General features: G+C 38.8%; 1 protein-coding gene across 2 annotated transcripts in view; it reads right to left on the minus strand.

Annotated features, from left to right (window-relative positions):
- The window catches only part of SPG7 (SPG7 matrix AAA peptidase subunit, paraplegin), a 120155-nt gene that overhangs the window by 14945 nt on the left and 88775 nt on the right, over positions 1–16435 (minus strand). For both annotated transcript variants that reach the window (XM_033941296.1, XM_033941295.1), the window contains 2 exons: positions 6741–6856; positions 1497–1653 (listed from right to left, as the gene is read on the minus strand). In XM_033941296.1, coding sequence (XP_033797187.1) covers positions 1497–1653; positions 6741–6856 — 273 coding nt within the window. The remainder of the gene's footprint in view (positions 1–1496; positions 1654–6740; positions 6857–16435) is intronic.

Here is a 16435-nt window from a genome sequence, read left to right on the forward strand (position 1 = left end):
ATCATTTTGTGCCATTTGGGAACCGATTTGGAACTCTACCTCACTTAGTACAGAGTTGGCTTTTGAATTTGTAATTTCTCTATTGGAGGCTTTTTTTTTAAATTGGAATGCACAAGTTTTCTTATATTATTGGAGTTGGTGGGTGGGGGTCATAGCACCCCAGCTCTGGAACAATTTACCACTATTTTTACGTAATGAACCTTCTTTAGAAAAATTTAAGCGTTTCCTTAAAAGCTTTTTGTTCAAGGACGCTTTCAATGAGTGTTATGTGTAGGTCGCCAAAATACTCTTTATTTTACTTTATATCTTGGATTTGAGATTCTACCATATATGTTTTATATGACCCCTCCATATGTGTTTTTTTTCCTTAAATGTTTCTTTTTCTTTTCTTAAACATTGTAGTTCACCCCCTTTTGCCTTTTGTACCAGTTTGTAATAGAATGCCAAAATTTGTCTATATTATCTTGTTTTGCCCTCCCCAATTTGTTAATTGTTATTTTAAAAACAATTGTTATACGCATTGAAATATATGATATTGCGTAGATAACAAATCCCAATAAAACTTGAAACTTGAAAATCATGGGTCAGGTTGAACGTGTCTTCTGTTAGTTGTTTGTTATGCTTCTCTTTGGCACTGTCTTGAGCAAAAATATAATATTTACACATAAACTATACAACCCCCCCCACCCCCCCGAAAAAACCTCCATAATACTACAGATCCAGCCACACAAGAAAAATAAGGGTAAAAGTTATCTAAAAGCTATAATGGTCGCTTGCTGCTAATCAGTAAAACAGCATTAATAGTCACTAAATGCAGTAATAAATCAGGTTATTCTATGAGCTAGGAACTAGAAAGAAAAATGTATTACTGCATGTGGGCTCCCAGTATGCTTAAGAGTGATCGGGAAGGGTGTCAGGTCAAAAGTGCGCCGGGACAAAGGCGCGAGCAGACAACTGAGCGCAGTGTGGAGGTGCACACCGAAGAAAAAGGCTTTATACAGATCGCACCGCGTTGTGGGGGGTTTGGGGGGTTGTAACCCCCTACATTTTACTGTTTTTAGGGAAAAAGTTACATTTTCACGAAAATGTGGGGGTTTCAACCCCCCAAGCCCCCCACAACGCCGCCGCGATCTGTATTAAGTAAAGTGGGGGGGGCTCCCCAACAAAAAACCCCCGTTGCAGCCCCTAAAAACAGTCTTTTTCTTCGGCGCGCACCTCCATCATGCGCTCAGTTGTCGGCGCGCGCCTTTGTCTTCCGCGTTACTGTCTATGAACCATCGGGAAGTATTAGTCTGGTCACTGAGTGAGCATAGCAATCTTAAAGCGGATCCTAAATTGAATAGGGGAGTAACATGATCTCAGTATTTGGTTGCTTTATTCTGTAAAGACTGTAATCTTTTTATGTTTACCTGAGATACTGTCTATCAGCATAGAGATCACAAGAATCCAGCAAAGAACTCATATAGGAGCTAAAGCCCAATAAATACAGCCCGTACCTGTGGTGACCTTGTTAAATGTGACGGACTCTGCTACACGACCCCCCAGGGCCATGCACATCCTCTGAAAGAGCTGCTCCTTGGTGTACAGGTGTTGGTCCCGTGGGAGAATCTGAGCAAAGCCCAGCGCAGCATTAGTCCGAGGAGCTATGGATACCTGTAAATACAATACAGGAGAAATAGAAATCTCTCTAAACAATGTCTCTTCTTAAAAACTACAAAGTTCTGCAGAGAATTCATATTCCCTCTTGTTTTTACTTTGTTTGCTTGGTGTATGTATTTAGGTTTTGTTTTTAATCTTCTGTTTTCGTGCTATTGTATGCTGATAACAGATTGAATTTTGACTAAACCTTGAAACTTTATTTATTCAATTTTCTATACCGCTCTCCCAGGGGAGCTCAGAAGGGTTTACAAGAATTTATTCAGGTACTCAAGCATTTTTCCCTGTCTTTGTGGCTCAAGCCTCATATGCAGACAAAATGGTTTTCCAGCCTAAGCCCTACAAAATCAGAATTATATAGGTCTTCACAGTCCATATCTGTTCAGGTTAGGTTCCGTGATGCACATAAAATGGTGGTCCCGGTGGTATGCTCCAGCAGCAGTAGTTTAAACCATTTGCAGAGTTTCAAGTTTGGGTCTTAATCTGATATTCCCGAGCATAAGGGGTTACAAACAGTCAAGGTATAGAATCATAAAAGCTTGCACCAATAACTGAAAATCATTAGTGGTATATCAATTAAAGGTGAAACGTGAATTTGGACTTGTGGTGAAGAAGAAAAGGAAAGGGAAGCTGATGCTATAGTCCACTTGGACACAAGACTTGAGAGCTGCACGGGAACGGGGACGACAGGAATCCCGCGGGACCCGCGGGCATTCCACGGGTTCCCCCTTCGGGTCACAGGGATCCCGTGGGGACACCCCCTAGGGTCACGGGAATCCCATGGGGACGCCCCCTAGGGTCACGGGAATCCCATGGGGACGCCCCCTAGGGTCGCGGGAATCCCATGGGGACGCCTCCGAGGGTAGCGGGGTTCCTGCGGGGCTGGATGTATTAAGTCGCGCGGCTTTTCTCCCTACCTGCTCTGCTTGCAGCACAGAGCCGAATGGAAGTCTTCCCGACGTCAGCGCTGACATCGGGAAGACTTCCGTTCGGCTCTGTGCTGCAGGCAGGGTAGGTAAGGAGAAGTAGCCTCGCGGCTCGAGTGGAGACCAAGGGAGGGGGGCGGTCCGCTCCGCCCCGGGTGCAGCACAGCCGGCCAGGTCCCCTTACTTTTGTGGCGCTTCCCTGACCAACCGACAACAGCCTTGATCCGACAAACCTCCCTGCCCTTAACCGCAAATCTAAATTACCTTCTTACAGCAGCTATAAGAAGGAAATTTAGATTCGCGGTTAAGGGCAGGGAGGTTTGTCAGACCGGGGCTGTTGTCGGTCGGTCGGTCGGGGAAGCGCCACAAAAGTAAGGGGACCTGGCCAGTTGTGCTGCACCCGGGGCGGGAGAGAAGGAGGGGGGGAGAAGGACGCTGAATGCACTGGGGAAGACAAAGGGGTGGAGAAGGACGCTGAAAGGCCATGGGGAAAACGGGGGGGGGGGGGGAGGGAGGGAAAGGACACTGAAAGCATTTGTGGAAGACAGAAGGGGGAGAAGGACGCTGACAGGACATGGGGAAGACGGGGGGAAGGACGCTGAAAGGACATGGGGAAGACGGGGGGGGGTGGAGAAGGACGCTGAAAGGTCATGGGGAAGACAGAGAGGGAGAAGGACGCTGAAAGGCCATGGGGAAGACAGAGGTGGGAGAAGGACGCTGAAAGGACATGGGGAAGACAGAGGGGGGAGAAGGACGCTGAAAGGACATGGGGAAGACAGAGGGGGGAGAAGGACACTGAAAGGACATGGGGAAGACAGAGGGGGGAGAAGGACACTGAAAGGACATGGGGAAGACAGAGGGGGGAGAAGGACACTGAAAGGACATGGGGAAGACAGAGGGGGGAGAAGGACACTGAAAGGACATGGGGAAGACAGAGGGGGGAGAAGGACACTGAAAGGACATGGGGAAGACAGAGGGGGGAGAAGGACGCTGACAGGACATGGGGAAAATGGGGGGGAGAAGGACACTGGAAGGAAATGGGGAAGAGAGAGTGGGGAGAAGACGCTGGCAGGGAAGAAGACAGAGATGCCAGACTATGGGGGGAGCGGAGGGAAGAAGATGGGTGCCAGACCAATTTGGAAGGGGGAAGAAAGGGAGAGGCACAGTAACAGAGCAAATGGAAGAGAGACACTGGATGGAAGGAACTGAATGAGAACATGAGGAAAGCAGAAACCAGGCAACAAAGGTAGGAAAATAATTCTATTTCTTTTTTTTTTTTTTTGCTTGCTTCAGGATATAGTAGTATATTAGTTGTGTTGATAAAAATTTATAAACAAAAGAGGCTCTGGTAGAAACCTGTTTACAAAGTATGTATTCTTCCCAATTAATATTTCCAAATTAATAAAGTCTTTTTGCTTATTTGTAAATGGGTTTCTACCAGAGCCTTTAATTCAGTAGCATAATTAAATGAAATAACTATTTCTGAAGTTTATAGGGACGGGCGGGGACGGAGGGGATTCCTCACGGGGACGGAGGGGATTCCTCGCGGGGACGGGTGAGACTTTGGCGGGGACGGGTGGGGATGGGTGGGATTTCTGTCCCGCACAACTCTCTACACAAGACCTGACTAGGAGCCAGCTCAGTGCAGTGAAGGAGCAGCAGCAGCAGCTTAAGAAACATGGGGATGCTTTTAAGCATAGCTCGTTACAACTGAAGGATATCTGGCCCCTGGCTCTAGCCTTCTTCCCCCTCATCTCAGCTAACGGCTAGCACGCTAACCTGTTCTCTCCTTCTACTTGCCCAGCACTGGGTATTCACTTCCTTATTTCCTGGCCATCTCGCTTCTATCTCCAGAGAATGTGGCCTTGTCTCAACACATATTACTCCTAGCAGAAATTAAGATCCAAGTTTAAGTTTCAAGTTTATAAAAAAAAACCTTAAACCGCTTAAAAAGGTTTCTAAGCGGTATACAATATAAAAATTACATAAAAACAAATTTAAAAGTTAGGGATACTAAACAATACCAAAAGAAGCATAATAAGACGTATGGACTAACCAAACAGTAGGGAAGAGATGAGAGAACTACAATCGTGAGAGAAAGAGCACAATGAAAGGGAAAAAGACAATAGGTTAGGGGAAAAAGCGATAAAGCTTGATTTTGTCCTTAAGAGGACAGTTATTGTCCAAAAGCATCCTGGAACAAGAATGTTTTTAATTTTGATTTAAATTGATTTATTGCGCAGCTGATTGGGCAGCAAATTCCAAAGAGAAGGGGCGGTGACCGCAAAATTATTGGAAATCTGCTCAACTGTGCAGCGTAGAATTTGCACCGAATTCCTCACCCCCACAGGGGCACAGGCAGCAGTGCCTTGGCTTACTCTCTTTTCCCCTCCAGCGCTAAGCTCGCACAGCAAGAGGAGGAAGCGGAAGTGAACCGCTGCTTAGCCCCGACTGTTTATGTGAACCTCAATCTCACGGTTCACATAAACAGCTGAATCAAAGTCGGCACAAGAGGAGGAGGAAGTGACCTATTGTGCAGCAGGTCACTTCCTCCATGCTGCAACTCAGTGGAGAGGGGAAAAGAGTGAGCAGAGCTACTACCAAGGCTGAAAATGAAAAGGACCAGAAAAAGGTGAGTGTGCAAAGGGGACTGGGGGCAGAGTAAATGGGTGAATCATGTACTGAGGAAGAGGTCAGTATAAAGGGTTGTGCTTTGGGAGTCGGGGGGGGGGTGAGCATGAGGTGTGGGGAGGAGAGGGAAGATACAGTGATAGCTAGGGAGGGAAGGTGAGGAGAAAGAATGAGAGGTTAGGGTAATGCATGTGAAAGAAGACTTTAGAAACAGACAGAATTATGGGTCATGTTAGCATTTAGAGGGAGAGGGGCACGTGAGGAGAGGGTAGGAAAGGATTACAGGCCTTATAATGGGGGAATTCTATGAAACAAATTACAAATAAAAACTTTGTAGAATTTTAAAATATTGTGCGCAAGATTTTCACATTTTTTTGTGCAGAATTCCATCAGAAGTAACATGTAGCTTTCAAAATACAAACTAGCTCACGGTCCTCTCTCCCTGGCACAGTAAGATGTGTTGAGACATAATAACATAGTAGATGACGGCAGATAAAGACCCGAATGGTCCATCCTGATTCAATTTAATTTTTTTTTTCTTCTTCTTAGCTATTTCTGGGCAAGTGCTTAGGTTCCAATTGCTGAAGTCTCCTTCAAAACTCAGTCCAGACAATCTGCACCATCCCAGCCATTGACCCTCCCCAGCCCATCCTCCACCAAAAGGCCATACACAGACACAGACCGTGCAAGTCTGCCCAGTACTTGCCTTAGTTCTTCAATATTTCCTTACATTGCTCTTGAGTCTAACACCCCTCAAACTCAAATTATGTCAGATCTCTGATAACACACAGATCATTCAGAACCATAAGGCCTACCTTGTTTGCTATGTGCTTGTCCAGTGCTTTCATGCAGTGATTTACGGAATTTGCTGCCAGAATATGTACTCAAAGCTAGTGATATAGTTGATTTTTAAAACTGTTTGGGCAAGTGCATGAGATCTATGTGCATGCACTGCTTTCAATGCATATTCATTGGGGAAATCCTGAAAACCCGACTGGAATGTGGCCCTCGAGGAGGGACTTTGACACCCCGGTTCTAAAGCCATCCAAACAATTATTGCTAAACAGATTTGAGCATCTCCATCTCTTATTTCTGTTGAGTAAGAAATATGAAATAGAGTCTTTCGTGCCGACATGACGCGCAAGTGACCTGGACTGGAGTTTAATGAATCATTAGTCTGACCCAGCATGGCAATTACTTTGTTTTTAGGAGAAAAAAAGAACCTCCTCTCATTTCCACCCCTTTTGCACACTGGGTCACAGAAATCCCAGCAACCTCGAAGGAGGCAGTTCCCTCTGCACACACAGCAGCAAGATCCAAGAAAAGGAGCAGAGTGTGCCTGGTCTTCAAAACCTTCTTTATTGTTAGCAATTAAAATATGTGCAAACAGTCTGAAAAACAAACCACTAATGAAATCCAAATTCCACCAAAAGATAAAACCAACCATAAATGAAATCCAAATGTAGAATGACAGCTTGGCCCTCCCTATGAATAGTACTATATCTGATTTCATGCAGGTCTATTTACCTTCAAGACTGCCTCTGTGTGCTCCAGTAGCCATCCAACCAATGCATGTCCTGACTCATGGTACGCCACGACCCTGCGCTCTTCCTTGGACATTATTTTGCTTTTTTTAGCTGTGCCTGTAATATACACAATGAAAAGATTACTTTGGAAAGGAGAAGAAGAAATTAGATTCTTACCTGCTAATTTACTTTCTTTTAGCTTCTCCAGACCATAGAAACATAGAAAGATGACGGCAGAAAAGGGCTATAGCCCATCAAGTCTGCCCACTCTACTGTCCCACCCCATTAAGTCAGAGTGCTGCTCGACCCACGTAGAGATCCCACGTGGATGTCCCATTTATTCTTAAAGTCGAGCATCATGACCAGCAGGTGGAGACTGAAACAAAACTGTGGAATAGTACAAAAGAGATACCTTCCCCTATTCCTATCAGTCTGCCGAATAGACAAGCAGAACTAAGAAATGGAAACAGACATAAACAATACTCCGAACAGGAGTAATAACTAACATACCCAAATGCTGTTGGAAAATGCACAGGAGAGATACCAAAAAGAAAATGTCCCTACAGCTCACCAGCTAAGCCAGCCGAGCCACAGCTGCTGTTCTTCAATTCTTCCCGGCCCTAGAAAATAACTAGAACCTGCAGCAAAAAAAAACCCCAAAACTGTCCACGCAACAGCCACAACAATATGACAATAGACAGGGTGGGGACCTCTACCGGTCTGGAGAAGCTAAAAGAAAGTAAATTAGCAGGTAAGAACCTAATTTCTCTTCTTTACACTCTTCAGACCGGTAGAGGTTAATCCCAATCCCAATCATGGGTGGGACCCCTGAAGGACTGACACCAGAACACGCTCACCGAACACCGCATCCCAGCGCGCAAGGACGTCTACCTGGTAGTGTCTGACAAAGGTATGCAAGGAAGACCAAACCACAGCCTTACAAATATCCACTGGAGACACTAGTGATGACTCAGCCCAAGAAGCTGCCTGACCCCTAGTGGAATGAGCCTTGAAAAATTCTGGAACAGGCTTCTTCTTCAGAAGATAAGCAGAAGCAATAGTCTCCTTGATCCAGCGCGCAATAGTAGCCTTAGAAGTGCCATCCCCCGACGAGGACCTGCTAGAAGGACAAAGAGATGATCTGATTTCCTGATCTCCTAGGTCTGCTGCACATAAGAGCGAAGGATCCGACCGACATCTAACTTGCGCAGCTGTCGTTGCTCAGAAGAGCCCTCCTGACTACCCAACACTGGGAGGACTACAGATTGATTGACATGAAAAGGAGAAACTACTTTTGGCAGAAAGGAAGGAACAGGCCTCAAGTCAACCTGCTCCCTAGAAAACTCCAAGAAGGGAAAGCCTGCAGCTCAGAAACACATTTAGCAAAAGTAATAGCCACCAATAAGACCGCTTTAAGAGTACGGTCCTTCAAAGAGCAGTCGCCCAATGGTTCAAAAGGAGGGCGCACTAGCACTGAAAGAACCAGATTCATATCCCAAGATGGAACAGAGGGTCATACGGGAGGCTTGAGCAATTTGGCTTCCTACGCCCTATACCTATCCCATCTAAGTAATTACAAATTCTAGTTTCTGGACAATTATATCTCTCCCTGTCAGCAAGAGACAATATGCTTATGTAAAAGGTTCATCTTTGCCCCAGTAACTGGCAAATATCTGCTGACGGTAGCAGCATTTCGGGACTTTCCAGAAGATAAACCAAAACAAAGTGTCCTACCAAAAAGATATCAGAAATGCTGACAATCAACAATCAAGCTCAGGAAGGGAGGGGGCCTATTCTCAGAAATTATTCACCTTAGTATTAAGAATGTATTGTCAGAGAAAATAGAGAGAAGTCAGATTTGATATGGCTCCGAGATAAGTATGCAGACAATACAATCAATGGAAATGATAAATGTGACAAACCAATAGAAAGGGAGTATGTAATCTGTAACTAGGTAGGGCTCTAGGCTACTGAACGAAAAGTATATAAGTGGCATACTGGCTGACTTAACTTTAGCAATAGACAAAAGTCAGCTTTCATGAAACAACAAAGTACAGCACATTGAGCCAATGGTAACATACAGAGTGGCCTGCTCTGATATGTATCCATCCTAAAGTTAAGTTAGCTGGTATGCCATTTATATACTTTTAGTTCAGTAGCCTAGAGCCCTACCTAGTTACAGATTACATACAATTGCTATATATATATATATATATATATATATATATATATATATATATATATACTAGCTGATGCCCCGGCGTTGCATGGGTATTTAATTATAGCAATAACACAGTAAATGGATTGAAATAAAGATACTTTATAGTGGTGAATGAAATTATTTTTTGACAGCTTTATAAAAAGTACAATAATCAAATTATAATGTGAAATATTTGACAAAATGAATACAATACAACTAACACAAAACTTGATTATAAACAACAATTTTAGTTTCACCTCCAGGAGCAAGAACATATAAATTCTTGGGTGAACCCACCCTTGATCAAGCAACATAGAGTTGTCCATGGGAAAAACAGGGGGATCTTAAATCCACTCCACAGTATGTAATAGTCTGTCCCTGTGATTTGTTGATTGTGATAGAGAATGCAAGTCTCACTGGAATTTGCAATCTCTTAAACTGAAAAGGAAGATATGTTGGAATAAGTGGCATCCAAAAGTTTCAGTATTGATTTAAACAACTCAATATGTGGAAACTCAGGTTGAAAAGAAACTCCATGCAGTTTTTTCCCGGTTCAGAATGGAACCTGTGTTCCTAGTTCAGCATATATGAGTACTCATGTAATGTAATAACATTATGAACTGGGGTGCATGAAGGAAACAGTAACAAACACAGTTAGAACATACAAACTCTATATGTATGGTGTCCGTGGTAGAATAGAAACGATGTCCCTAGTGGTTATAGTGTCATAGAAAATTTTTTATAGTTGGAATTACTGTGAGAATGGCAGCTTTTTACATTTTTTCCATTGACATGAATGGGTGAAAACTGATTTTCTGTTTGTAGCTCCGCCCACGTGTGCAGGTGGGCCGCGAGACCCCCAGAACATATCACCCCAGGTAGTGAGGGATCTGCATACCAAGTTTTGGTCAAATCGGTCAAGCCGGTTTTGAATTACAGTGAGAATGGCAGGTTTTTACATTTTTTCCATTGACATGAATGGGTGAAATAAGATTTTCTGTTTGTAGCTCCGCCCACGTGTGCAGGTGGGCCGCGAGACCCCCAGAACATATCACCCCAGGTAGTGAGGGATCTGCATACCAAGTTACGTTCAAATCGGTCAAGTCGTTTTTGAATTACTGTGAGAATGGCAGCTTTTTACATTTTTTCCATTGACATGAATGGGAGAAATGTGAATTTCTGTTTGTAGCTCCGCCCACGTGTGCAGGTGGGCCGCGAGACCCCCAGAACATATCACCCCAGGTAGTGAGGGATCTGCATACCAAGTGTCGTTCAAATCGGTCAAGCCGTTTTTTTTTTTGTTGTTTTTATTAAAATCTTTATTCCTTTTTATTTCTTTCAACAAGTGTACAGTATTATTACAATTAATTTACATAACACACTTGGCATTCTTAAACAATATTATTATACATGTTTTTATTCCCTCCCCCACCTCCCACCCTTTTCCATATCAATAAAATATTCCTTCCAAATTTATATATAATTATACATCCCTTTCTGATAATACAATTAATCGGGGGGCGTGGCTTGGACGCGGATGATGACGGTCGGGTGAAGGAGAAGCTCCGTATAAACAAGCATATTTAACAGAAATTACTACAAAAAAAAATAATTTCCTACAAACTTGAGAGAGAGAACTTAAAATCTAACTCATTAAATGAGACGTAGAAACGTTTTAAATATAAAAAAGTGGAAGTAAAAGTCCCGTTTTTATATCTGAGAAGAAAGATGTAAAAGGCTGGAGATTAACGGAACTTGAAAACTGCCGGTGAGCTATTTAAAGATAAAATCTTCCTCTTTAACTAATATGTAGGATAGCTGCTTCCTGACATACTATAGAGATTGGCTGTTTTATCTGCCAGAGATAAAGCGAAGTATCCTGTGAAAACCTACTTAGCAACGGTTTTATTATTTCCTCAGCAGGCAGCTTTGAACAGGAGCCTTGCTGCCAATTTTACGAGGAAAACGGCGGTTGAAATAATATAATATAAATATAATATAGATACTGATCTCCACTGTTGAAATTGAAAGAAACCTATGATATAGGAGATTGTCGGTTTTTTTTTTCAGCGCTTGGGCAGAATAAAGGTTTAACGGTTTTTTTACCTTAAGAAATGAGAGGTGCAGAAAACTGAAAAATATATACATCAGTAAAAAAGAAAATATACTGAATGAAATAGTGCTCTCCTCAATAGAAGCTGCGATTGGGCTTATAAGAGGAGAGCAAAAAAAAAAAAAAAAAAAAAAATACTTGAAGAAAAGTAACATCGAGATAATTAAGAAACGCTGAAAACTGAAAATTTACATCAAAAATACTAAAAATATACTGGATGGAATATTGTTCTCCTTGATAAGAGCTGCGATTGGGCTAATAAAAGGAGAGGAAAAAAAATACTGATTTTTAGCGCTGAAGAAAAGTATCAACAAAAAATGACTAATGGATTTATTAAAATAAATCTGTAAAAAGATTGAACAGCTATATCTAAAAATCTAAGGAAAGAAAGACTGCTAATTTGAATATTAAAGCCTTCATAGAGGCTGAGATAAGGCTTGAAGGTAAAGAACAAAGAGAAGGACTACCAAAAATTTTTGTATTCACAGCAATAGAACTTGAGTCAAATAACTCACAGTTGCTCTAAGAATATTATAAAAATTTTTAAATCTGATCTAAATATAAGATTGGGACAAAAAAAAATTTTTTTGATATAGCAAATAGTAAAAACATAAATTGAAGATTCAAAAGAAAAGAGATAAGAGACAAAATATTGAAACTGATACAAAGAGACAGTGAAGAAAAGCAAAGATAAAGAGAAGAGAAAAATAACAGAAGATGACATCTAAAAAACAAAACAAATGTGATTCAGAAGCAAGTGGTTCAGGTATTGGTAGCAGCAATAAAAGATCAAAACCAGAGCCAAATAACACACCCTCAAAAGTTCCATTGCCATCAGATGAAAGCCCCGACGTCATGGAAGAATTGAGACAAATTAAAGAAATAGTATTAGACAGCAATAAAAAACTAAAAAAAGCAATTGAAGATGCCGCACTACTCACCAAAAGAGTGGATATAGTTGAAGATAAAATAAATGATCTAGAAAACAATACAGAACAACTGAATACAGACATGAGAAAATCTAAAATAATATGGAAAGAAGTTGAAGAAATTAAAAGAGACTTGGAAGATAGCAGAAATAGAGAAAGAAGAAATAATTTAAGGATCATCGGGATTCCAGAAGGGGTAGAAAAAAATGACCCTATAACATTCCTGGAACAATTTCTACCTAAAATACTACCTTTAAAATTCAAAGCTCCATTAGAAATAGAAAGAGCACACAGAATTCCAACACAGAATAAAAATCTTCAATCAAGACCAAGAACATTAATATTTAAACTTTTGAGACACCAACAAGCAGTAGAAATCTGCCAACTTGCAAAAGAAAATAAAAACCTCAAATGTCAGGATGCAAGAATCCACATTGTCCCTGACTTTGCAAAAGAAACTGCATCACGAAGAAAACAATTCCTAGACATGAGACCCCAACTACGAGCTCTAGGGGCAAGATTCGGCCTTCTTTATCCAGCAGTAATGAAAATCACCATAGCCAACAAAACTCAAAACTTTTCAGATCCTACAAAACTTCAAGATTTCCTCGATCAACATGAACAGCCAATGACATCTTAAACAAGAACTTATTATCGAATGCTATATATGTATTAATATTTAAATTAATATTTAATTTAATAAAACATAGAGATTTAATATGAAACACAAATATAGAGTTCGATATAAAGGCGGAACTTTCAACTTTAATTGAAAAGAATTAGAAGAACATATAATTATAATTTAAAATGCAAAAACATTCTAAACGGACTGGGGAAATATATACTAATCCTTTATGAATGTCTTTAAACATATACCTAAGCCTTAAAAATATAAGACATAATATTTCAATTATAATTAATTATCACTTTGAACTTATATCTGATTGAACTTGAGATTGGCATTGATGTCATATGCAATAATTCCTTAAAAAATAAAGAAATAAAATAAAATAAAAATAATTCATACATAATATTTAAAATAAGAAAACAATTTTTAATACCATTTAAACTTAAAATAGAATAAAATTAAAACATCTATAAAAGGGAAAATTTAATAAATAAATAAAAATGGTAGTAAATATAGTTATACATTGAAATAGCTTGTAGGAGTTATATACACCTAACCTCAATATACGTATCCAAGTGGTCATATTAAAATGGGAAGGGAGGGGAGGGAAGGGAGGGAAGGGAAAATGGGGAAACAATAGAAAATGGAGTAAAGAAAAAAAAAGAGTTATTCTAAAAAATATTTTAAATATTGGGGAAAAAAAAAATTTTAAGAAAACAATTCATATAATTTTAAAGAAAATATATCAAAAATACATAAATGGATCTTAAAATAATATCCTTAAACGTTAATGGTCTAAATCATATGATAAAAAAGAAAAAAGCACTATTATTTTTAAAAAGGCAAGAGGCGGATATATGCTTTATACAAGAGACCCACCTCTCAAATATTGAATCTAGTAAACTACAAGGAGGATGGGTCAAACATTGTTTTTTCTCACCAGCTACAAAGAAAAAAGCAGGTGTTGCTATTCTAGTAAATAAAAAATGTAATGCTACATTCAAATTAAAGGCAACAGACATTAATGGAAGATGGATAATTGTGGAAATGAATATGGGAAATACTACCATGACGATGATTAATATATACGCCCCTAATTCGAACCAAAATGAATTTTTCAAAACTCTTCAACAATTGATCTTACCACTGGCTACTTCAAATCTAATAGTAGCGGGGGATTTCAATGCTGTTATGGATCCTATATTGGATAAAAACCCAAGTAGATATATAAAATCAATGGGCCTAGATAATTTAATACAAACTTGTGATTTAATAGATATTTGGCGTATACTTCATTTTAATGGACGGGAATTTTCATTTTGTTCTCATGTTCACAATTCTTTTTCAAGAATAGATTATATTTTTATATCAAAACATCTAGCACATCAAGTAACAAAAGCTGCCATTGATCCAATAATTTTATCTGATCATGGTGGGGTATGGATTGAAATTAAAAACACAGATCATAATACAAATAGACCAATATGGAAGTTTGATAATACATTGCTTGCTGATCCAAAATTCTGTGAAAATTTTCAAATAAAAATGAAAGAATTTTTTCAAATAAATGATAAAGATGAGATTTCTAGAGAAATATTATGGGATGCATTTAAAGCATCAATAAGAGGACAAATTATTTCATATTCGGCTTATCTTAATAAACAAAATAAAAAACAATATATTAACTTAGAAAAAGAAATAAAAAATTTAGAATTAAAACTTGTAGAAAAATGGAATTATTCCACACAACAAGAACTATTAAAACTTAAAGGTAAATACAATGAAATATCATCAAAAATGATAAGAAAAGATTTGTTTTCTCAGCAGGCACTGTATTATGGGAACTCAAATAAGTCGGGAAGAATACTAGCAAATTACCTAAAAGCGAAAAAAAAGAAAACAAAAATAATTGCTATAAAAGATGAAAAAGGTGATACATTAACAAAAATTGAACCAATCTTAAAACAATTCCTAAAATTTTATAAATCTCTTTATTCTTCCGAGACTTATTTAAATAAAGAAAAAGAAGGTTTAGAATTCTTGAAATTATTAAAGGGTCCAAAGGTTCCTGAACATATAAAACGAAGTTTAGAAGAACAAATATCACTAAAAGAATTAGGAACAGCTTTGAAATCCCTTAGAGTTGGATCCGCTCCAGGTGGTGATGGTTATACAGTGGAATTTTATAAACATTTTCAAAATTTTTTATTACCCTATTTATTAAATCTTTTTCAATATCAACTAAATCAAGGTTGTACTAAAGGCACTATGGCAGAATCATTAACAATAGTTTTACCAAAGCCAAATAAAGATCCCACTTTGGTATCAGACTACAGACCTATTTCTTTAATAAATGTAGATGGAAAATTATTAGCAAAAATACTTGCATTAAGATTAGCTAAAGCTCTTCCCCATATTATAAGTATGTCTCAAACAGGATTTGTTGCTCAAAGACATTCATCTCATAATACTAGATTAGCTTTCCATATGTTATACTTAACAAAGAAAATGAACGAACCTACCTTTGCTATTTCTTTAGATGCAGAAAAGGCTTTTGATAGAATAGAATGGACATTTATGTATCAGACATTGAATTGGTTTGGAATAGGTCCTGGATTCACACAAATGATACAAACACTATATAACTCCCCTTCTGCTAGATTATACATCAATAATACGTTTTCAGAAAAATTTAATCTACAAAGAGGAGTTAGACAAGGATGTCCTTTGTCTCCTTTGCTGTTTGATATTGTTTTAGAACCCTTAATATTAGCAATCCAACAAGCAGGGGAGATACAAGGTATACCTCATTCAGATAAAGAATATAAAATATCGGCTTATGCTGACGACTTATTATTATATTTGAGGAACCCAGAATCTACCATTCCACATTTACTTGAACTGATTGAAAAATTTGGTAAATTTTCAGGATATAAGATAAATTGGAACAAATCAGAAGTACTCCCATTAAATATACATTGCACAAAAGGTTTATTTAAATCATTCTCTTTTGTTTGGAAAGAAGATGCTATTAAATATCTAGGAATTTGGATTACAAAAAATTTAGATGACACAATGAAAATTAATGAAAAAAATTTATTACAAAAAGTAACAGAGATGTGTGAGCAATGGAACCCTTTACACTTATCTTGGTGGGGAAGAATACAAACTGTTAAAATGATGATATTACCTGTAGTCTGTTACCAAATGGGAATGATACCAGTTTTCTTCCAAAATTCTTTTTATAAAAAATTAAATAAAATATTGACAAAGTTTATTTGGCTTGGGAAAAATCCCAGAGTTGCTTTAGTGTCACTACAAAGACCAATTGCGGAGGGAGGGGTAAATTTTCCCAACTTCTATAGGTATCATCAAGCCTATATTTTACGTCAAGGTATGTATTGGATCCTCCCAGAGCCCACTGTAAATATCCCAGATTGGTTTTGGCTAGAATGGAGACTTATGTTTCCATTACGTCTTAGTCATGTAGTTAGTATCAAAATGCCAAGGCTATACAAAGAACATAAAATATTCATGGATACATGGAAAACTTTAAGATATATAAGTAATCTAACTCCTATTCCAATTAGTAAATCAACAACTCAAACAATTTGGTTAAACCCCAAGATCAAAATAGGCGGTTTCAAAATAATCTGGAAAAACTGGATGACAGCAGGTATTCGTATTCTAGACGACATAATAAAAAATGGTAAAATGCTGGAGTTTTCACAATTGCAACATAAATTTGATCTTAATAAAACACAATATTTTAGATGGTTGCAATTGAAGCAATCCATTCAGGTAGGGTTCCCTGAATGGAAAAATC

The sequence above is a fragment of the Geotrypetes seraphini genome, chromosome 4, assembly GCF_902459505.1.
Source record: "Geotrypetes seraphini chromosome 4, aGeoSer1.1, whole genome shotgun sequence".
NCBI classification, from domain to species: domain Eukaryota; kingdom Metazoa; phylum Chordata; class Amphibia; order Gymnophiona; family Dermophiidae; genus Geotrypetes; species Geotrypetes seraphini.